Source organism: Eucyclogobius newberryi, unplaced genomic scaffold (genome assembly GCF_026437365.1).
Source record: "Eucyclogobius newberryi isolate DKJ021-1_F unplaced genomic scaffold, fEucNew1.0.hap1 SCAF_5, whole genome shotgun sequence".
Classification (NCBI taxonomy): domain Eukaryota; kingdom Metazoa; phylum Chordata; class Actinopteri; order Gobiiformes; family Gobiidae; genus Eucyclogobius; species Eucyclogobius newberryi.
The window spans coordinates 13,080,690-13,104,543 of NW_027316167.1; the positions used below are offsets into that span (position 1 = coordinate 13,080,690).

General features: G+C 39.0%; 2 protein-coding genes across 4 annotated transcripts in view; one reads left to right on the plus strand and one right to left on the minus strand.

Annotated features, from left to right (window-relative positions):
- Positions 1-280: 280 nt before the first annotated feature.
- The window catches only part of lims1 (LIM and senescent cell antigen-like domains 1), a 135,009-nt gene continuing 111,435 nt past the window's right edge, over positions 281-23,854 (plus strand). Inside the window, exons 1-10 of one of the 3 annotated variants that reach the window (XR_011931232.1) lie at positions 281-457; positions 2,816-2,972; positions 3,588-3,654; positions 4,618-4,738; positions 4,907-5,056; positions 6,050-6,200; positions 6,395-6,487; positions 6,582-6,630; positions 6,704-6,779; positions 9,169-9,377. Coding sequence is in view for 2 of the 3 variants with exons in the window: in XM_072465109.1 (XP_072321210.1) it covers positions 429-457; positions 2,816-2,972; positions 3,588-3,654; positions 4,618-4,738; positions 4,907-5,056; positions 6,050-6,200; positions 6,395-6,487; positions 6,582-6,630; positions 6,704-6,779; positions 8,416-8,554 (1,032 nt within the window). In the remaining variant the exon portion in view is untranslated. Of the gene's footprint in view, positions 458-2,815; positions 2,973-3,587; positions 3,655-4,617; positions 4,739-4,906; positions 5,057-6,049; positions 6,201-6,394; positions 6,488-6,581; positions 6,631-6,703; positions 6,780-8,415; positions 8,720-9,168; positions 10,592-23,854 lie in introns of those variants that run through there. The other 2 variants (XM_072465110.1, XM_072465109.1) reach the window with 2 other exon arrangements.
- Positions 10,863-22,160, minus strand: nkpd1 (NTPase, KAP family P-loop domain containing 1). Its single transcript, XM_072465683.1, has 6 exons — positions 22,043-22,160; positions 19,635-19,691; positions 17,986-18,102; positions 15,031-15,353; positions 12,850-14,268; positions 10,863-11,479 (listed from the first exon to the last, which is right to left on the minus strand). Exons 2-6 carry the CDS (start codon positions 19,645-19,647, stop codon positions 11,231-11,233), a joined length of 2,121 nt encoding a protein of 706 aa, XP_072321784.1. The 5' UTR covers positions 19,648-19,691; positions 22,043-22,160; the 3' UTR covers positions 10,863-11,230.

Below are 23,854 nucleotides of genomic sequence, written 5' to 3' on the forward strand. Positions count from 1 at the left end.
GACAAAATTCTTCAACAAATGTATTCTTATTTTTTAGATAATTGACCGAGGATAGATACATTTTAATTTCATTTTAAAAGCACACAATATATTTGTTTCCCAATTACTTTTGTGAATATGATATTTTACCCACAATGTTTAAAATGTTTATCAAATTAAAGGTCTAATTTGATAAATTTTTAGTAGCTATGAGAATATCTTGTTGAGTGTTCCAGCAGCAGGTGGCGCCACTGCACACGAACACACTTACTCTGCTCAAAGAAGAGAAAAAGTGTCCGATCTGAGGTTGGCATTTCGCTGTGATCTGGCAACCCCCGCCCCGCACCGAGGCATAATCTAGATGCGTCTGTTTCCCCGCAAAGTTTACCTTATATTTCACCATTTACGTACGAATCAACTCGTCGCTAAATCTACGGAAGTAGTCGGAGATGTTGGGGGTCGCAGGGATGCCGGGCAGGTGAGGATTCATGCTAACAAGTGCAGAAAATCTCAGCTACTTGGTCAGTTAGCTTGAATGCTAATACGCTAGCTAATCATAATAACTCGCATACTTTCATATTTTTGCACCTAGTTTGCGTTTATTCTTGTCTGTGTTTCAACACTTTCCCAATGCATGGTGTTTTAGGAGGTTTATTTGGTAATTGCGAGTAACTGATCGTTTTTTGAAGGCGTTCAATCAGTTTTATTAGGTTTAGAAGCTTAAAAAGCGTAAACTTCTGTTATTATGCTAATGCTCCTGGATGGTTGTGTACATTATTTGCATTGTTGTCATCTGGTTTGATTTCCTGCTTAGTTTGTTGTTTTGTTCTCCTATATATGTGTTGAAGTTGCAAAGTTTTGAAATATTATAAAAGGAGTTATTTAAAATGTGTTTATGATGTTTCTTGTTGGACATTTAGACGTCCAAAACAGCTTTGTTGTATTGTTTATTGAGCTGGCAGGGTTCATCATGTCTGGCTTTCCTAAATTAACGGATGTCTCCTGTGAGTAATTGAGTTCCCTTGTGTGATTCACTTTTCCCTCCTCCACACTGCAGCTGCTGCTCAGGCAGGAAGTAGTACATCATTAACAAGATGTGTTTTGTATTTAACACTGGCCTAAAACCCCCTTTTTGTTGTTGTCAAGTGTATAATAAGTGTATCCTTCAAAATACAATCCGGGTGAATAGTAGTTTTACTTTTGTGCAACTAGTAGTAGTTTGGATTTAGTCATTTCAAATGAATCTCTTATTGCCAGACTACAAACAGCCTTACACCATTTTGGAGGCAAACTGTTTTCGTAAAATGTCTCTTACTTTGCCTGAAGTAAAATAGTTACTAGGTTTAATAGTGTTACTAGGGCTGTACTCAAAATATCCATACAGCAGTATAAAATCCCACCCAAAGCTACTGTTGGAGGTTTGGATTGAGCATTTGTTTGGTTTTGACCAATTCTTTAAATTTTGATTTTGAGTCCTGTAAGTAGTTATATATTTTATATATAATTTGTTATAGGGTATTTTTGTGTGCGTGAGAGTTGGGGCTGGATATTGCCAACACTCTCGTGATTCTATACGTATCCGATATGTAAATGTATTAAAAAAGAAAAACTGAAATACAACATTGTCATAAGTATTCAGACCCTTTGCTCAGTATTGAGTAGACACACCCTTTTGAGCTAGTACAGCCTCGAGTCTTGTTGGGTATGATGCAACACGTTTTTCACAGCTGGAGCTTCTGATCAGGTCCACAGCTCCTTCTCACCTCGGTCGAGAGGAGCTTCTGATCAGGTCCACAGCTCCTTCTCACCTCGGCCGAGAGGAGCTTCTGATCAGGTCCACAGCTCCTTCTCACCTCGGCCGAGAGGAGCTCCTGATCAGGTCCACAGCTCCTTCTCACCTCGGTCGAGAGGAGCTCCTGATCAGGTCCACAGCTCCTTCTCACCTCGGTCGAGAGGAGCTTCTGATCAGGTCCACAGCTCCTTCTCACCTCGGCCGAGAGGAGCTTCTGATCAGGTCCACAGCTCCTTCTCACCTCGGCCGAGAGGAGCTCCTGATCAGGTCCACAGCTCCTTCTCACCTCGGTCGAGAGGAGCTCCTGATCAGGTCCACAGCTCCTTCTCACCTCGGTCGAGAGGAGCTTCTGATCAAGTCCACAGCTCCTTCTCACCTCGGTCGAGAGGAGCTTCTGATCAAGTCCACAGCTCCTTCTCACCTCGGTCGAGAGGAGCTTCTGATCAGGTCCACAGCTCCTTCTCACCTCGGTCGAGAGGAGCTTCTGATCAGGTCCACAGCTCCTTCTCACCTCGGTCGAGAGGAGCTTCTGATCAGGTCCACAGCTCCTTCTCACCTCGGTCGAGAGGAGCTTCTGATCAAGTCCACAGCTCCTTCTCACCTCGGTCGAGAGGAGCTTCTGATCAGGTCCACAGCTCCTTCTCACCTCGGTCGAGAGGAGATTCTGATCAAGTCCACAGCTCCTTCTCACCTCGGTCGAGAGGAGCTTCTGATCAAGTCCACAGCTCCTTCTCACCTCGGTCGAGAGGAGCTTCTGATCAAGTCCACAGCTCCTTCTCACCTCGGCCGTTTGCATGTCAGTCATTAGCTTGTATTCCGGCAGATTGAGCAGCTTCTGCTTTTCCTGCAGGACGGTAACGGTAACCCTATTTAGGAGTTTGCTTAAAATGTATAATAAAATAACATTTATTTATTTAAAACTCAGCATTTGACATGTCGACTACCATATTAAAAAAATCGTCCACTGCTAAAATAATCCTTAATTTCAGCTCGACACATACAAGTTTTGTGTTCCATAATAAAAGTTTTGTTCGTTCCTGACAGCATCGCCAACGCCCTCGCGTCCGCAAACTGTGAGCGGTGCAAGAGCGGCTTCGCTGCGACGGAGAAGATCGTCAACAGCAACGGAGAGTTGTACCACGAGCAGTGCTTTGTGTGCGCCCAGTGTTTCCAGCAGTTTCCAGACGGACTCTTTTATGAGGTGCTGCTGTTACTTACTGCACATGTCACATTATAATGCATATGTGTGGTGTGAAATGACATCAGGAAAGGGCTAAATGTCCTGTGTCTCTGGGATGTGGGGCAGGTGTGTGTGTATGAATATAGCGTGATAAAGTTACTTGTCACTAGTGTAAATGATCATATCCTACATTTGGATCATTGTTATAATTTTAGAGCTGCAAAGATGAATTGACAACTATTAACATCATTAGTCAGTGTTGTCTGGACTGTACAGACTCTAACGACCAAGATCTTTTATAACAAAGGCGGTGTCATTATTAAATTAGAATGTCAAAATGTTAAACAGTTTGTGATTTTTCTTCTCTAATATTTGTAAATATTCTCTGACAGCCTAGTTGACATATTAAAAAAAAAAAAAAGTTAAAAATATATTGTACAATTCTTAATGTACTACAGAAATGTTGACTTGTGGACTAATCAAACTGTTGACTAGTCGAGTACTGAAACAATGGATTGTTTTGGCATATCATATAATTAAATATCAGCTCCTTCCCCGTCATTCTAGAAACTGAAATAATAACCAGTGCTATACATTATAACATTATATTTGACGGTTTTCTCTGTCCCTTTACAGTTTGAAGGAAGGAAATACTGTGAGCATGATTTCCAGATGCTCTTCGCTCCGTGCTGTCACCAGTGTGGTAAGAATCAACACTCCTTTTTAACTGTTTAGTCACAGATCTCCCACACACACTCGAAAGCCGGCGTGGGTCACTGCTGATGTGCCGATTGTACGTTTAGCTTTGTTCAAATAAAGATTTTCCTGTTCTTGGGCTGCATCCCACGCGGTGCACGGAACTTTGATGAATGGATTTCATTGTCGCCTCACTGTGTTGACGTGGGTTTAGGTTCTACCTTTTCTAATTCGTGTTGGTTCTTTTTCTTCTCTGTGAGACTGTATGTGACAAGAAAAAGGCCAGCGATAAACTGTAGTGCGTGTGTCGAATCGTGAAGCGTTAAATAGAATGCAATGCAGCTCCCGTTACGTTCAATATTGACAGCTTATATTTATTAATACGAGTATCTAAACATCTAGTTTACGCCAACGTAGAATAAATATTTTGAGTTCCTGGTCTTGATTCACCAATTGAGAATGACTCTAGGATGAGTCGAAACTTATCGTTTTTGCAAAAAAGTCCTGATGACTACAACTGAATATTTTTCTACAATAGTATTAATAGGAAATAATAATAATAATAGACTATTTAAATAATCGCTGACTTGTTTTGCATTGTATAAACATTTTTTTTTTTTTTATTATTATCACTGTGGATTATATCAAGCCTTTTCTTTAGTATCAAAATAATAATGATAACATTATAATAATTATTTTGTTGATCATATTTGGGAATATATGATTATGTGTAAAACATTTGTATTATCATATAATGTCAAAGACTCTATAGCAGGAATGTTTTTTACTTGCTCCATTAGATCTGAAAATATCATCAGTGCATCCAAAGTGGTTAATGATCTGTAGCACTGGGCGCATAAAGAGAATCATTGCTGCTCCGTCTGCAGCAGGGCCGAGTCCCATCGCTGTATATCTTGTAAATTGAGTCTTCTCCTTCCTGACGTTGACGGCGCTCTTGCTGTGTCCTCAGGAGAGTTCATCATCGGTCGCGTCATAAAGGCCATGAACAACAGCTGGCATCCCGACTGCTTCTGCTGCGACATTTGCCAGGCTGTCCTCGCCGACGTGGGCTTTGTCAAGAACGCTGGCAGGTCCGTATCCCGTCCCATTACTGTCTTAATACTGCTGCTTAGGGCTGTCAGGCTGCTAACTCGCTCGGCTCGGACAGGACAGGATCCCACCATTTCAGTCACAAGTTATAACTAGATTTGTGACGCATTGACATGTTATTGAACATTGTTTTTTTTTTTTCTTGCAAGGCATCTGTGTCGCCCGTGCCACAACCGGGAAAAGGCTCGAGGTTTGGGCAAATACATCTGCCAGAAATGCCACGCCATCATCGAGGAGCACCCGCTGATTTTTAAGAATGACCCGTATCACCCCGACCATTTCAACTGCAGCAACTGTGGGTCAGTGGAATGTTCTTTCTGTCATCGTCACACCCTCACTCCCACCGCCAAAACATTTCCACGGCAATCTTTCTGCCTCTATTCTTGATTAGTTGCTCAATATTGGAATGATGGTGTGTTCAATGCAACTGGGATCTTTCCCGAATCTGACTTGGGGAAAAAAAGTCCAACTGGTGAATCCTACTGGTGAAGTGGCTGGTCGAGGGACGCCCACTTCACATGAGGAATCAACTGTGTTACAACAAAGATAATCGCCACATATGCATGGAAACATTTCTCACAGGTCAAATCCGACACTAATCTGTTAAGAAGCATGTTTGAGATGTTGGTTTAATGTTTGTTTAGCATTAGCATTAGCCACATTGTTTAGACGAGTTTCTTCAGCTGGAACGCTCTGACGTTGGAATTCGTAACGTTCAAGTGTGATATAACCAAGCTCCTAGTCGCAGTGTTGGAACGCAGCGTTAGATTGAAGGTGTAATGTTATTTAGGACTGCATGGTTTTGGGGTGGGATTTATTGCGATTTACGATTTACGATTTACGATTTGATAAGATTCTGAGCACAGTGTAAACGACTCCAGGAGCATTTGGGAGAAGACTTAAATTGCAGCCTTTGTGATTTGCGTTGTATGTGCCAGCTCAAATTGCAAATTATTTTTGATTGAAATATATTAACAAAGGAATGACCAGGGTTAAGCCTGTTGTGCTATGTTAGCGCAGCTGTTAAAGGGGCACAGTGTAACTTTCTGCTGAAGTTCTCGATGTTATAGCATTAAACTTTTCCATCTCCACAGAGACAAACAGATGATTGTTTTCCAAAGTACTTTTTTAGATGTAAATAGAAAAAAGGAAAAATATTGATATGTAAAAATGCCGTACTGTGGAGCATTCAATCAAATGCAACAATGCACCTTTTAAATGTGTTAATCAGGTAAAAGTAGGAGCAGTTTAAAAACTCTTAGTTATAGCGTCATATATTTGTGTGTCCACAGAAAAGAGCTGACGTCTGATGCGCGGGAGCTGAAAGGAGAGCTCTACTGTCTGCCCTGTCACGACAAAATGGGCGTGCCCATCTGCGGAGCGTGCCGGCGGCCCATCGAAGGGCGGGTCGTCAACGCCATGGGCAAGCAGTGGCACGTCGAGGTGAGACACAGCGGCACGGATACCAACTCTGTCAGAATCCAATATGAACTGTGACCAAAACAGGACTGTGGAGATATCGCCTCACAAAGGGAAAAGTGCTGGCAAAATTGACTCAAAAATTTAATAATTACTGCGCACAGCCAGTTTGAGGTAGATTTCAAGGCCGTAATGCATTTTCTCGTCTTGATCAACAGCATTTTGTGTGCGCCAAGTGTGAGAAGCCCTTCCTGGGACACCGCCATTATGAACGTAAAGGACTGGCGTACTGCGAAACTCACTACAACCAGGTAGGAAAACAAATAATTATTATGATTGTTCGTTTTCAACCCATCATATGCGCCTCTTTGCACGCCGAACTCAAACATGAGCTCTTTCATTTAGCTCTTTGGAGACGTGTGCTATCACTGCAACCGCGTGATCGAGGGCGACGGTAAGAATGTCGAGCAAATCTGTTCCGTTTACTGAAATGAGAAGGTTTGTCATGTTTTCCCTGTGGTTTTCAGTGGTGTCCGCTCTGAACAAAGCCTGGTGCGTCAGCTGTTTCTCCTGCTCCACCTGCAACGCCAAACTCACTCTCAAGTAAGTGACACAGGGTTTGACAAAGTCTTCATGCTCTACTTCTAACCACTGCTTCTTCAGAGGTGGATGATGGTAGTTCAGCGTTATTCTGTGTAATATTACTCAAGTAAAATGAAAAGAAGTCGCATAAATGACTCAAGAGTGCGGGCGTAATGTCAGATTTGTTTAAGTTTGTGGCCATCGGCAGGTAATGTGCATAATAGTAGAATGAATTGGAAAAAAATATGTTTGAAAACGAGAATTGAAATGAATTTAATCATTTAAATGCATTGAAATTGAAGATAATAATTCAGATCAAGCACAAAGCACAACATAGAGACACAATATCACACCATTTGGAAGCATAATTTATACATGTTACACAGGGTAGAGCAGTGTTGTCACTCAGAAATGATACTGAAGTTAAAAGTGCACTTTGTAACGTCCTTAAACTTTCTGATTTCTCATCTCCCTCAGCTCAGATCTCCTCCTGCTTCTTCCTCGTCACCGAAAGCCCAAACTTCTGACTTTTGTCTCTGCAAAGTTGTCTTTTTATCGATCACAAACGTAACGTGGAGAGTCAGTGCTGTGCTGTAAACGAGACCTCTGACCTGTCTCTTGGCATCACCTCCGGGTCTCCATGGTGATGGAGGAGTTTAATGCTTTACCGAGGAACATCCCAGTCGAGCTGTAGGACTCAAGTCGATTAATCAGTTGGAGTTTCATTCGTTGACTTATCATTTTATTGTCATTCTTTGTTTTTCTTTATTCTATTCATAACATATAAAATACACGAAGGAGCAGAAAGAAGCTTATGTCCTCTTCCCCCATTTTCTACTTAACACTGATATTCTAAAACACATTACAATAAACATTTGCTATAAACTAACATATCAATTACAAACAGCTCTCTGGTCCTTTCTCTCAACAACCTTATTTTCTTTTTCATACTTACTCATTTTGTAATTATTCCGTTTATATTATACAAAACACATTATACACTATAGTTACAAACCCTTGAATGTTTATGGGTACATGTACTTGTAATTTGCTGTATACATCACTTTGAGAATACTTAGGTCTGCATTCAGCAATATCATGCTTTTTTGTACTTTAAATTTAGTTTCTTTTACTCGTTGAATTTCTTCATCAATTTCCACATATTATTATTATTATTTTTTTTTTTTATCATTGAACAAAATTTACATATTTTGTATTTGTTTCCTCTGGACCACAGCAGCAGGAGGAGGTGTGTGTGGTATTTGGGTCATGCAGGGTCTGATCATCCCGACACATAATCCCTTTGAGGTCTTTTGCCAGCACAACGTGTGGCCCCGTTTTAGTCGGTGTAATCTAATGCCCCAGACGTGCCCCATGCGCCGAATCGATGCGTGTCTTTAGTCAAGTACAGCCCGACACTCGAGGCAACAGTACGGCCATGGAGACGAACCCAAAAGTTACATCGTGCACCTTTTTTAAATAGAAGTAAAATGCATGAGAAAGATGTGTTCAAGCAGTACATTTACCATCCACCTCTACTTTGTCTACCCTGTTGTTTCTAACACTTGTCTCGTCCTAATACTTCACCTGTGTCTCTCTCCTCTTCTCTCCTCCTCTCTCTTCCTCCTCTTCCTCCGCTGCTGCTGCTGTTTGTCAGAGATAAGTTTGTAGAGATTGACCTGAGGCCGGTGTGTAAGCACTGCTATGAGCGTCTGCCCGAGGAGCTCAAGCGGCGCCTGGCTCGTCGTGAGCGCGAGGCCAAAGATCGCAAGAAAAAACCCTCCATCTTTCTCTAGACTCTTCAGTTCACAACAGCGTCGGCATGTTTCCACACGTAATCCGTCTTAATCCTACAAATGTTCAGGAGAACGTCAAGTATTCTGCAGAGAAAAAGTGTTTTGAATCATTTATGTTCACATTTTGGCTCAGTTCAATGTGTAATACCCATAGACTGTATATTTGTTATTTTATTCTGAGTAACAGTTTGAGATGATTTGAAATTTTATTTTACACATGAATAGAACTAAACAACTAAACTAAACTTAATTTAAAAAAGTGTCAATTGGATTAAAGTTCACTTTTTGAACTAGTGAAATACAACTTTTCAATCGCCTTTTCTATTTATTGACTCATAAATTCTATCATGTAAAGCATCATTATTTGAGCACTTTATTATAATGAATTAAACTGTTTATTTTTGACAATATTCCAACATTTTATTTATTGAATGTGAATGCCTTCACCTCAGTCACTTTATTAATATACTTAAAATACTTACGCCTAACATTCCTAACAACAATCTAAAATCCTATGTATTTGTGATATTCAGAGCTTTGTGCCTCTTTAAAGATCGTACACCAGATGTATTTCCCAAAAGCCGCGCTCACATGACGTCTTTGCTTCTTTCCAGGAACAAATTTGTTGAGTTTGACATGAAGCCGGTTTGTAAAAAGTGTTACGAGAAGTTTCCTCTGGAGCTGAAGAAGAGACTCAAGAAACTGGCCGAGTCTTTAGGACGCAAGTGAAACGCTCCGAGCGACGCCTGATCCGTCTGTCCTGCACATTTCTGTTTTACTGCGACGTCGCCTTAAAACTGCAACGATACACTGTAAAAACCCAGTATTCGAGATAACTAAACATTTCAGTTTTATATGCTTTTTATATGCATTCCTAAATTTAATGATCTCCTTTTTTTAATGTTTAGTGTCTTTTCCCTCGTGCCTTGACTATATCACACAGATGCTTCTCAATAAATGACAATGTAGTGGCAAAACTTACAAATGATGCTAAATGTGAGCCAGATATGCAATTGTTTTAGAATACACCAACATCTAACTAGCATTTCATTTGTTAAGTTGATGTTACTCTGTAGTTATTCAATGTTTTATAAGTCAAAACTACATTTATTGTGTAGTAGCCCTTAATAAAACTTGAACTTTTCATAATTCAAGTTATTACGATTATAATTTAAGTGCAAACATGTCCTAACGGCTTCATCATGAGCAGTAATGACACGTTTATTAATTGGAAAATGTTAGTAAATGTCTAATGAGTAGCTATATAATGTGCTAAAAAAAATAATAAGATCTGAATAAATACAAATTAACATCAAATTAACCAATTACATGTATGCAAATCAGCAGTTAGTTAGATGTTAAGTGTGCCTTTTTAAATAAAGTGTTACCGGTTGTTTTACCAAGCAGAAAATGATAAGTTTAAGTGTACAGATGGTCAACTTGTTAGTGGCTGGGATTTTGCCCCCAAAGTTAATCAAAAGTGTAGTTTTGTGGGGTATTTTTGTCTTAATATATTGAGGCTCTGATTGAGTTATAACAAAAATAAACTACACAAATAATTTCACCACAAACATGTTCTTTATTGAGCTGCACCGTACTGTGTGTCTAAGTAAATGTAATACTTAAATAAAATGGCCTTATCTTGTATCAATCATACAAATTGTGAATAATTTTTTCCCCCTTTTTCTTTTTTGCCAACACGTCTGATCGATGTGAAAATATTGTCCGATGTACTTATTGTCTTTGCTTGTGTGAAAGTATTTTGATGCTTCCTGTACTGTACTTGCTTGGGGTATTTTGCCTATATTTTTTAGCCTTTTATTCAACTTTCATGGGGCGCAGTTCAAAGATATTCAGATGGGCTGAATGTTTCCCACAGAAATCTTTGAAGTAAAGTCTAATGAGTCAGCATGTGGCTTGGGGCGGCATGGGACAAAGGTTTATGTATTTTTATGATGGTACCAACACATGTCTACTTCAGTTGTCTGTGATGCAAAAACATATGCAAAGAATGTCGCATTTAACAAGAATAATGTAATAAAAAGCTTTACTCAATCAAATCTGTTGTATTCATTTAAGCAGTTTGTTTTGTGTCATTAACCTTTTTATTTTTTTTTATGTACAAGAAATCTCAGGACACTGTTTCTGTTTAGGCACAAAAAGAGCAAATCTACAGACGTTTTTTTGTCAGAAATGTGTTAAAATAGGCCTTTAAACACTTTAGTTGTAGTTTAATCATCTGAAAAATGTGACATTTCTGTAAAATGTATCACAAAAGAGCAGAAATATCTTCTTATAACCCTTTATTTTTAATCAGTTCATTTTTTACAATACAATATTACCTACATTTCCGTGTATTGTCCACCTCTCATTCTCTTTAGACAAATTAAAGGTAAAAACATTTTGGTGATTTGTGATTTTGCCACACATTTAACCCACTTTAACTTCAGATAAACAACACTTAGAATAAACTCTTAATATCTGTGTAATCCATGGCAATAAATGTGACACAGTTTCATCTCTTGTCTCTTGTCATCAGTTGATTTGAAATGATATTATGCCTAACTGAGAATGTAAAAGTTCAAAAACAACATATTTGCAAGGAACAAACTCAGATGCTTTGCCAAACCTCAACGAATCAGACTTAAGTTGATACATGCCACTGTTGAGCACATTTCAGTCGGCTTGTTGGCGCTTGTGAAGATGGTACAGAGGCCGCTGTGCTGAAGGCTCGGTTTTTGTCTGCTGATCTGCTTTATTGGCTTTAAAAATCAGAAATCGCATCTTAAACTCTGCCCACTTTCCAAACGTCATGCCCAGAAGTTCTTTCAGGTCTTTTCTGTCGCCAAACACCAGCGCAGGGCCGTTCAAGTCGTTGGCTTTTACAATGTCTATGTACTTTGAGGGAAAGTTCATCCGCTCCAGCTGGAGAAGAGACGTGTGCGTTTAGAACTTTAACTAGACAAAAATAAACATGCGAGAGAAGAAGGGAAAAAGGATGAAAATAGACCCAAAATTTTGTTTAATTTCATGTAGAACCCATGGCATTCCATCATTAGGACAATTTGCACATTCAAACTAAACAGTGGCCTTGACTAGTTTTAAACACTGAATAACATTTGACTTACTAGGCTGTATAAGTCTGAATGTGATGTTTTAATCTTACGTATGTCAATCAAAAGGTCTGTCCAGCCCTTGATTGTGGATCACGTGGGACGTTTGACTTTTTCTTCATTTTCTCTGGATGTCTTTTGTTGCCCTTTTGATGTATTTTTTCGTTTTTATCTCCTGTACTCTCCCTGGTTGTCACAGGAGTTTTTTGTCCTGTGTTCTATATTTGAAAAACTTAGAATTAGGCTGTTATGTATAAAGCTGTAGCATTTATGTGATGCTAAAGTCGGTAAAAAGCTTCAATCATCACTTGGACTATTGCAAAAAAATTAAAATAAATAGCTTTCATGAACATACTAGTATTTTCAGTTTTATTTTTCAGGGCATTTCCTTTTAAGAGCACCAAGATGAAACTAACTGAAAAAAGCTGCTACATCTCAGTGGGACTTAATAACATCTGCTGCTCGCGGACTTCAGGTGGAAATTAGCACTTGAGCTACAGCCTGGTACAAAGCAGCTCTCCTGTTTGAATGAATGTATAATGTGCACTGTCCATTTCTCAATAAATAAATAAGTAAACTAAACATATAAACACTATGTAACTTTTCTGGTGGGATGTTTCACGTTTGTCTCCAGGCAGATGTTACAGCATTGCCTGGAATGTTCCACAGTATGGCATTTTACTGATCTATCGTGCATTTTTTCTTTCTAAAACATTACTCTATATTGAAGAATCATATTTGCCTTGTTCATTTCTGAAGGTGCAGACATGAACACGGCATTGCAGACGGTTGACAGCTCCATCCCAATCATTTTCAGAACTATGTATTTGGGCCTCAGAACCCCTGCCATGGACACGATAAATGGATATCTTTGGAATATACTTCTGGCGGCTGGGAAAAAGGCCATAACATCGACGATTAAGGACTGGACCAACTCCATAAATGACATCACATTTGGACTCAACTTAAAAATGGACTAAATGGGACTTTCATTCTGGACCTTGTGTGCCTTACTTTCCTAAATTTTACTATTTTCAAATTTACCCAATTTTTTTCTCTCTGGCTCAGTCTCGTTTGTTGTTTTATGAATGTGCCTTTTGTCTAATGATGGAGCTTCCATGTTGTGATCATGTGTTGTGATTCGAGATTGCTTGCAAAGGTTCTTTAAAAACGTCTGCTTACCTCTTCACACACATCCTTTGTTTTCATGTTAATAATAGTTGTGATCGGCAGCGGGGCCAGACTCCTCTTCCATCTCGAATCCCTCAGCGTCGACGCCTCTCTGATTCTTGCCATCTCCTTTTTAATAGAATGGTCCAAATTCACCGTTGCCTTCTCCAAAACCTCCAAATCTTTTACGGTGAACCGAAAATCCTCTTTGAGAAACATTTCGAACATTTCCGCATCGCCATCTTGTTCGAGAAACTTCTCAATCTCCTCCTTCATGAAGTGTAATTCCGCTTTAGACTCTTCAAAAACCTCCCACAGTGTTTTCAGTTTGTCGATGTCCGTGCACTCAATTTCTGCCCTTTGCTTGGCATCTTCCACACACTGTATAATCCAGCTGAGGCGGCACGGCCAGTGGTTCGCGACGAGCACCCAAGCTGCGGTCTTCTCCGCCGACGACATCTCCTTATCTAACGCTTTCATGATGATTACAACCATTCGGAAAGAGTTGATCACCCTTCGCATAGACATGGCGTCGTCCAAAATGTACTTGCTCAACTTTGAGTCGCCGTTTTTCGCAACGCTTTTGACCATCATCTCGATTTCATCTTCGTTTAGTTCAATGTCCAGTTTCGAAGTCATAAGAGGATGCTTTTCATGGTTGTCCGTCGAGATCTCCACTAAAGGAACGTCGTGCAAGGATTTCCGTTTGATCTGATCGTTTTTGTGGTTGTAATTTGCACTACAAGCGAGATTGTAGAATAGCGTACGTCTTGAGTAGTCGCACAAAGGCGGGATAGTGAATGGAAGCGTTACAATTCGGTTTAACAATGCATGTGCTTGGTTCTCCTTGATGAAACAGAAATCTGTGAAGTTCACTTTCTTGACAAGAACTTCGGGATTGACAGCTAGTACTGAAATAAATGGGCTTTCTTCATCTGATAGCAGGATATTTATAGCATCCAAAACGGCAACTATTTTCATCGGCGGACAGCGATCCACATTGGTTATTTGAAGCACTATCCGAATCCGTCGCTTCTCAAAAACTTCCATGAACTGCACGAAACGGGACATAAACCAAATTTCTTTCCGCACCTCGTTCATGAAGCCAAGTTTAGCACTGACTTTTTCGTTGTCCATCCCTCGTGTGATGTTGTGGTCTTGGGAAAATATCAGGTTTTTGGCCATTGAGAAGATAAATCTTAAAGCGCTCGCGGCAGGAACTCCGAAAGAAGCATAAACAAGGCCTTCGAAGACGTTCACATGGCTTGTGGTGCCGTTGTTGGCGGCTTCAGAGTTCGGGTCGGGGAGGCCAAATATCAGAATGAAGATCAGGATGACCAGTGGGATGATCAAAACCAAGAGGGAAAACAACCAAAGAGGACAACAGCAACACTTCTTAGATCTCCAGTCGTTGGTAGAGTCTTCTATTTTCTGAAATCATTACAATTATGTTTTAATAGCAACAGGTGAAGATTTTTAGTTTTTAGTTTTTTATGTCTTGGCACACATTTCAACGTTATACAAAACGTTCTGGCCCGCAAACATGCTGAAATTAATATGAGTAACTTATATTAATACATGATTAATGATTAAACTACTAGAAGATAGACTTTGTGCTTAGCCAACAAACCATAAAACAGTTGAATATAAAGGAACATCCTGTATTTTATATAAGTATACAATCCCCTGTTTTCACTTTGAAACGGAACAAATACAATTAACAAATGAATGTTCAAATTAAAATATGTTTTGGTATTGATTCTACCGTCTCAAACTATTCTTTGCAAATACAGATTTTGCCAAATTGGTTGGAATTGTAGTGAAGGAGAAAACCAGTATTTTTTTTAAGATGACAGATATTGCAATATCAATCTATTCATTCTAATTTTAATCATCATTTAAAACTCATTTACAAAAAAGATTGTTACATTGGCATCATTCTCTTTTCTCAGCTTGAACTGATCTAAAAAATCTGCAAAAGTATATTTGCAAATAAACTAGTATATTAAAATGAAAAAAAGAATGAATAAAAAAAATGCAAGTGGATTAAATAAAAAAAAAAACATCTTTAGGTGCAGATTGGACAATGTTTCCAGGCGAAAGCTTGTGTGTCGAGAGAACAACTGTTTAATACAACAAATTTAATAAAATAATTTTGTGTCTCGCCTTGATATAAAACAATTATAAACTGACCTTTTCCTTAACTTCATCCTCTTCATCGTACTGAGCCACTCGATGCAACACCAGCTGCAGTTTCCCAAAGTTCAACTTCATGGCGTAGAAGAGCCGCAGTGCCAGTCCTGCCCACAAGAGGTCGCTGCCCGCAAAGTGCCAGGCGCTGAAGTGCACGTGGATGAACCTGACGTTGTGGTGGTTCTGGTTGCGTTGTGTCCAGATGGGTTTGAAGAACAGCAGTTTCCACATGAGGGAAACACATCCACAGAGAGAAGGTCGAGAGGATCGAGGCGGCTCTGTGCTCTGCCGCTCCATGCGCCGCGATTCCGACCTCAAGTCCACTGGAAACAAGACTATGTTTAGAGGCACGCCGGACATCTGATCATTATTTGATTTATGGATTCACACGATGATTGTAATGTCACGTAAACAGCTATGTGAGGGAGTGATCAGATTCCTTAGATTGTGCAGCTTCTGAAAATGGACGGATTTACTGGACGCTGTGACGGATATGACGGGCGTGAGCATCTCGGTTTTCTTTTCTTTTTTTGACATTCGATCTCTGGTCTTGTTCTGATTGTTCAGTTTGTTTGTATTTGTGATCAAATAAAAAGATGATGAAAATGATGCAAAAAAAGAAGTGCAAACTAGTGAGAAATGTCTGTATAATTCCTCATTACAGACAGCCACTGCACAAGAGGCTTTATCAACACAGAAGACATGCTAATTCAGGACCACAGAGCGCCGTGCATCTGCATCTTAAAGCCACAAACCACTCCATCAAAGACAGTGAGGTGAAGATTCTAAGCAGGGAAAAAAGATGATTTGAAAGAGGAGTTAAAGAGGCAATCGTTGTTAAAAAAGAGAATCCTTTAAACTGAAATGGTAATGCTAATAAGGTACTCAGTGAGGGGGGAGCAAAGTCAGGTTACAATAGGAGGCAGATAGCCCATTACAGGGCTGTTAGAAGAAGATAAGATAAGATAAGATAAGATATTCCTTTATTGTCCCACATGGGGAAATTTCATTGGTGCAACGCAGGAAGATACAGAGGTAGATATAGAAGAACAGATCACTTATAGGAAGTCTGAAAAACACTTTCAGTAGAAGATCTCCTATAAACAAAAACTCCCATAGACAAATAAATAAATAAATAAATACCATTGCATGTGATCCCGACCGTAATTGCACATGAATATGTGTCACGACAGCACATAGATTGCACATGAATTTCACAGTAATTGCACATACGACAGAATTGCACATCAGTATTAGGTTAGGTCAGTATTGCGACGGGATAACGTGACGATCTCCGGGTAAGACGACTGTTCTCCGCAGTTTCATGAGTTCCTCCTTTGTGGAAACGCGGTACGGCGCCGGCCGGGGGGCGGGGCCGGAGCCGGGGGGCGGGGCCGGAGCCAAGACACATCGCAACGACACGACGAAAACACTCAATCCAGCCGAATAAAGTCAAAACAAGTTAATTTAAAGCGATTCCAGTGCGTGTCCCGATCGTTCGTGAAGTTCCTCTTTCATATAAACGTGTATATAAACGTGTACCGACGACACGCCGTACTTTAGCGCGGCCGGAGGGCGCGGGGGGGGCTGGTGGGCTCGCTCGGAGCTAGCTCACGTCACAACAACACAACGAACGCAACGAAAAACGCTCAAATCCAGCCGAAAAAAGTCAAAAACAGTTGAATTAAAAAAATATTCCAGCGCGTGTCCCTATCGTACAGTAAAATAGAAAATATATACTAACTATATTTACAAAATATAGGAGATAAAGCACAATAAGTGTGAGAAAGAAGAGAGAGCGTTTACACCGGGCTGCCAGCTGTACCAGCGCCTTATGACGTGAAGAGTGGTCTCAAGTGAAACCAAATAAACTCCCTTTATCGCTGGGTTCCCAGACTCGATTCGCAGATTGAGAATGACTCTTGGATGAGACTTCTCATATCTACCACCACCAGTAGAATTCTATTATGGCACGCCCATAATTGCGATGTCTTCTGCCGGGGTCTGAGCGCCAAATAACCCACGTAATAAAGCTTGTTTCTGTTTTCTGAGTCTCTCCAGGGTGAATTGCAGCACAGATAAAAAAAAAAAAAACATGCAATAAAATATCAAGAGAAACAATGATTAAATATTGAATCAAATCTAACACAGCCTGTGCTAGTAGAACAACAAATATAAGGCTACACAACAAATATGTGCAGTAAGTGGCTTTGACTTTGGTTGTGTCCAGTGCAGGTAAAATGACTTCAGTGAATGGTACTGGAGTCACATTGTGTTTGTACATGATTACAAGTAAACGCCTTCAAATTAAGCCGGATCTAACTGCCCAGTTACTGCTAAAACTCCATCATGTATTCTCCTTTTTGCATAAATCCTATTATTCTTGATAAAATAATGTGTCTACGGCAACTAAGACACCATTGACTGCTTAATGGACTAAAAACTGAAGTACAACAGGTCAGGGAAATAGACCTGCTCTAATCATTGAATAATCTAAATTAAATATTACAGATCATATTTCCTGTGAGCCTGCTTGAACAATGATGTCAGAATAGACCTCGTCACACTTTATTTAATTACAGAAACAACTCTTAGTCTCATCCACACACTGACTACTTTGTTGGACACGGCCCATAGATTAAACTGAATTTATGAAATGTAAATAAAGGGGATTGTTACTGGTGAGTTTGTAAAAAAAGACCTAGATCTGGGTCTAGTTTGCACTTTCATTTTAATGCCTTCAATTTATAATTTATAAACTTTGCACATTTGCCTTGAATTAACTGTCATACCTGAAAGTTTACAAAAGATGAAAAGGAATGTACCCTATCTGAAAAGAATATCGAGTTTGTGAACTCCGATGTTGCTTATAACACTTCAATAATTCAGTGCAATGGGGCCATGGTTGCTTTTTTAGAAAAGAATAAAAGCCCTTCGTTCTCTGATGGTTCTTACCTTCCATCTGCTTGAGCACAAGGCTGATCCGGTCCTGACATGTCGAGTACAGCCCCACTGTGGCTGGAGCGCTCACTTTGGTAAGGGTCTTGGACAAAGCGTAGGCATAAACTTCATCTGGAAGGACAAAATAGTCATATAAAAAACTATAAATTCAAGATTTGTGTCTGTGTAATTTTCTAATGGCACTGAGTTTGTTACCCTGAAGCTGAATGACACACATGAGCTGAGTATCCAGAACATACATGGGAATGGGTGACCTTCTACATTGTATATGTGTCACATGATTATCTATTTTAAGCACGAAGAGCACGAGTTTGAAAAGCCTTGAAAGTACATTGTAATGTTTGAAAAAAAAACAGTTAAATTATACGTTTTTTTATTGCAACGTGTTCTTTTATGAGCATTTGGTGACCTTCCTCATAAGTACTCTCCGTTGTAGTGAAATTAATTAATGTATATTTGAGTAATCATGTAATGTCCTTCATTTGAGGCTTGAGTGCTCAGAAATCCTTTGTCACCTTGTCCTTATCTCCACCCTATTGAAATGATTTCAACAATTCATACAAATTGGGTTCAAAAATGTTCAGTAGCCGTTGTTAATAAAACATAGAAATGAAAAATCCATGGATACATTGAATAAACAATGGGCAAAATGCTCTTACACTTTGTTTGTGTTGTTTTATGTTTTAAAAAAGAACTGTGTAATTCCTCTATGAGAGCGTTCAAACATTCAAATTCATCCAAATCACGACTGAACCAAGACCAAACCTAAAACTAAACCTCTACAAGATCAGGACTAAACAGAGACTAGAACCGGCCCCTTAACTGAGGACCAAGTGACACTATGAACGCTGCTTAAAGGCGGTATGGACGATTTTTCGGCGATTTGAGAACGCAAGCGGAAGTGCGCATGCCACTCCCCCGTGTGGACTGATACAACACACACATGCGTTTGTTTATTAGCGCAACGGATCGCATCACATCTCTCGTCTCCCGTAGATTTCTGTCCACTTCTGCGTCAGCTCGAACTGTCTTTCTCCGTCTTCATTTTGCCCCGTACACTGAGGGAACTATATTATGATAGATCCATGCGCTTAGGCACGCGGAAACGTGGGGACGAGCCTGACGCGGCTGCAGGTGAGCGGTAGGTGCGTTTTATGATTGATACGTGGCAGGACAAATGATTTATCCACGCCACGAGGAAATATGATAAAAAATTTGCTAAAAAAAAATCGTCCATACCACCTTTAAGAAGAGGCGGGGCTTCTCAGTTTTGAACAGGAAGCCGTTTTAGAACATTACATTTTTACAAAGAACAGAAGGTAAAATGGTCATTGATTTTACGTTCCAGAAAAAGACCACACTATGTCTCCTTTATTACTCAAAACATAATAAAGAATAACCACCGCAATATGTTTTGTGAAGCGTTCTGACAGAAACAGACAGATAATTGCAACATTTGCTCTAAGTGCAGCCCTGTCTCACGTGGACCCGCTAATGAGCTACGAGATATACATTTAATTAACTGGCAAAACGTAGCATTGTTTCATCGGGGGGCCAACAGCCTCGGGTGCTCTGATGCTCACCTGAATTGTCCGCACATTTAAACACATCGTTAATGTTAATAGTGAAAGCAGATTACTTACCCTGATTGTTCATCTTGAGGCTTTAATTAGTCGTTCAGCGTTGGCATTGTCTTTGAGCTGTTGAAAGAGGAGAAGCAGAAGCTCTTTAAGTCGCACTATCCTGTCCTTTGCCATCTGCCTCACTGTGTCATGCAGCTGTTCTTGCTTTTACTAGAATGTTCCACTGTACAGCATTAAACCTGTCGATCTACATGTAGAAAAGCGCCAATCAATAGGCTTTGAATCAAGATGGAGATTCATTCACGTCTACCCAAATTTTCCAGACCATACGTTTTTTACAGAGTTTTGGCCGGGAGCTCCGGAGCGACTTATATGTGATATTATTCGTTATTTTCACATGACGACCACAAGAGGGCGCTCTAGGCTCTAAGCTCCTCTTCCTCTGGAGTTTGTGGAGTTGTTTAGAAGTGACACAGAGGAAGAAGAATTCAATGGATTTAGTGATTTGGGGTAAAACTGATGCTTTGGTAAACTTGTTAGCATGTTCTTTATGCTATAGTTATCTGAAGAACTGTTCATATGTTACGTTAACATACCAGACACTTACCACAGTTCTGTCTGTGCGTCATGTAGCTGAAGGTGTTAGCGTTAGCATACGTACACATATTCACCATGTTCTATAATCTGTTATTACTTTACTTTAAACGGCATTTCAAGATGAAATGTCTGTTCTTGATCTTGGATTTTATCAAATACATTTCCCCCCAAAATGTGACTTTTACTCCAGTGCGACTTATATATGTTTTTTTCTTCTTTTCTATTATGCATTTTTTGGCTGGTGCGACTTATAGTCTGGAAAATATGGTAATTGTCAATGATGTACATTATTTTCGTAGATGAAGTCACCGATTATTACTTTTTTAATTAGTCAACTTAAGGCTTTTAAAATATTTTCGTTACCAAATGTAAGATGAAATATGGTGACTGAAGGTTTCAAGATGGAGAATATCTACAAGTAAAGTGCATTATTGATGACAATCTGAATGTTTATGTTATATATAGTGTTAGAGTCTGTATTGTTAAGGTTACGATGATCAAAATACAACAAATATTAGTTATAGTCGACAAGTAAAAGAAAGCGAGTTTGAACATTGAAAAGGCACATTTCTGTGTTAAATGCCAATGATTAAAAGTCTGTCTGGTTTACAATCACAAAATCAATACAGAAAGTGATGTTTTGTTTGGTTTTGAAAAGAACAAATAATTGATAATCGAGATAGAAAGCATGTGAATTCTTTTAAAAACCTGAAGTTGACTCAGATATTACTTTAATGCCATATCGTGAAACATTGTAAGCAAAGCAATACAATCTCTATGGAAACAGCCCTCAGTAAAGTTCCATAGTGCACCTTTAAGAGGCGTGTATAATGTGAGGCATGACGCTGACATTAGGCATGCTTCTATTGCCTCCCGGGATGACTTTATTAAATATGTAACTTATCACTAAAACACAAGGGAACTGACTTATCATAACTCAGCCAAAGTGTGCACACATTTCAAAGCTTGCACACTTTGGGAAACATTTGTGGACCCCGGGCCCCTCCGGACCTCATTTGTGGAACAGGTTCAGGCAGGACAAGGCAGAGACGTCGGCCTGAGAGGGAATCCCTTCACTGAGCAATTCTGATTGATTTCAAACATAAATTAATAAAAGAATGAAGTTTACTCAGAAATCTTACATGTTCAGACTAATTCTTAACCCTTGTCACAACATGTTTTAATTTGTATTTAAAGCTTTGGTGTGGGAGCTGAATAAAGTGTGTGAGTTAACAGTTCTTGAAACAGATTGCTCATCCAAAGCACTTAAGAATGTAAGTAAACCGTCGACAGACACGCTTTACCTTTACTCTTATTTACGTGAGCACTTCTGATTTCAACTATTTCTATATTTAGATTACCGAATATAAAGACAATTTATGTTAGCAAAATGCAAGAATCAGAATTAAAGACTTTGTTGCTGCATCTTCTACAACTTGAAATGACACAAAACTCCATCTCAAAGTGCAGTATTTATTCATTAATGACTTTTTGCAAGTTTCTGTCATTCTGTCAATTTCTTCCAGTGGGGCTAATATTTGATATTGATGGATCCATTTATGAAATATATGGTATTTGAGATTGATGTAATAACATACTTTTATTAACTGTATATTGTGCATTTCAGGACACTCACAAAACAATGAGAAAACAACCAATTAAAGAAACTTAATCAAACAAACTATATGGAAATGATTAAGACCACAAATGACATTGAGATAATTAATTTAAACATTAAAATCCGTTCTAAACAGATGGGTGTTGAGCTTTTTCTTAAAGGTGGGGTGTTCAGTGCAGTATTAGTCACCACACGTATAGTAATAAAACATTTTAAAGTAGAACGAATAGTAAGAATGACAGAAAAGCCTTACCTGGCGTGTGCCTTGGAGCTCTTTCATTTTGAGCGAGGCGTGGTGAACTTTACTCTGTCTAAACTTAAGAGTCGTAAAGCTTTACAACTTTACTGATACGAGAGAGAGAAAGAGGGAGAAGAGAACGAGAGCGACCTGTGCACACCTGGAAGCAGCAGAAACAGGAAGTGATGTCACAGACTTAGCCGGATTAGCATCGTCATAACGCAAACAATGACAAACTCCATTCCGATCCTAAGGAGTGTATGAGCTTGATGCTCATTATTTTACACAATGAGAATTAAAATACGACGGCAACTTAGATTATTTTAGTATTTGACTAGTTAGACTTTCTATTTGACTTTAAATTTTTTTTTTTTTACCCAAATAAAGGTTAAACTATGGTGTCTGACGGCTTCTAGATAAGACAATATTTAAATGTAAGTTTTTCATTGAATAGAATCTGAATTTTCTTTAATAATGCTCTTGTCTTCACAAAAAATGTGTTTCCTGGTGTTTTTTACCGTCTGTATTGTCCAGATAATGATTAGATTAACTCAGATTATCAAAATACAACTACAAATATTTATTATTATTTATAGTCACAATTAGTTGATTAATCATCAGCCTTAAATTAAAACATGTAATGAAATGAAATGTCTCACAAAATAATATTCGTTTTTTTACCCTTCTAATCTGATTCAAAGGTCATTTTGAAACGATTCAGGAAAAGTCTGAATAGTTTCATTACCCAATAGTATCTAGTTTCGAGACTAGTTTTATTATTGATTCATAATAATGACAGCTGTAGTCTGGATTTGCTTGAAATATTAGAGCATTTTAGTTTGCTCTTTGTACTGTTTATATTGTTTATTATGTATTTTTATTGTGGGCTTCAACTGAAAAACTCATATAACTTATATTGGCAGTGGCGTTAACATATCCTGTTTTTTAATATATTGGACACTTTTGTGCTCGGAGAGGCTAATGATATAGATATGTCACTGTGTGAACTGAAAACCTAATCATATTTCAACAATAATAAATGTTTAGCAGCGAGTTGACAAATGCCTATGTCAAAATATAGCACTTTGCCTAAAAAATTCCTTTCTTGTTACAGCTCCTGGCGCTAACCGTCCAACATTTTTCATGCACATGGGGGAAAAAAGGGACAAACGTCAGAATTTGAGTTTGAACCTGGTGTTGCATGATTCATGAGGTTGAAATGCCTCCTTTGCGCTCCCTCAGGTGAAGGCCCGGCCCAGCCAACAAGAGGCACCGGAGCCGCTTCGCCCGGAGCTTGATTTGTTGTGACATAACTGGTTAGTCAAGCTTTGAAAAACAAGCTTCAAGCCTAATTTCCCTTGACACACTCACTTTTTCTTTTACCATTTGCATACTTTCCATCTGTTGTTGCATCACAAATTAAAAACCAAATAGATGTCCACCAAAAGGTAACTTTGAGGAGGAACTACATTGAGTTGGTGATAGGCAATTTAGATGAAGTCTTGCATTACAATATGACGGCCCTTTAAAAGTTTGTCAACCATAACTTTTTGAAATTCTACGTGAAGTGGAACATAATGTGATTTCACAGGAGAAAGTTGGATTGACCTCAGGATATCACAAAATATTTTTAAAAATCAAGGGTGTTTTGCAAGCAATAACCACTCTCACATGTAAGGGATGTCATAATCCAGTTTAAAGACATTTAACAATTATATTTTACATTATTTGTTCATTTAGGAGATTATTACATTTTTTATGAAGGCAAAAGGTAGATTTGTTTTGTTTTTTTACTGGACATATACAGATAATTTTCTTGTTTTACCT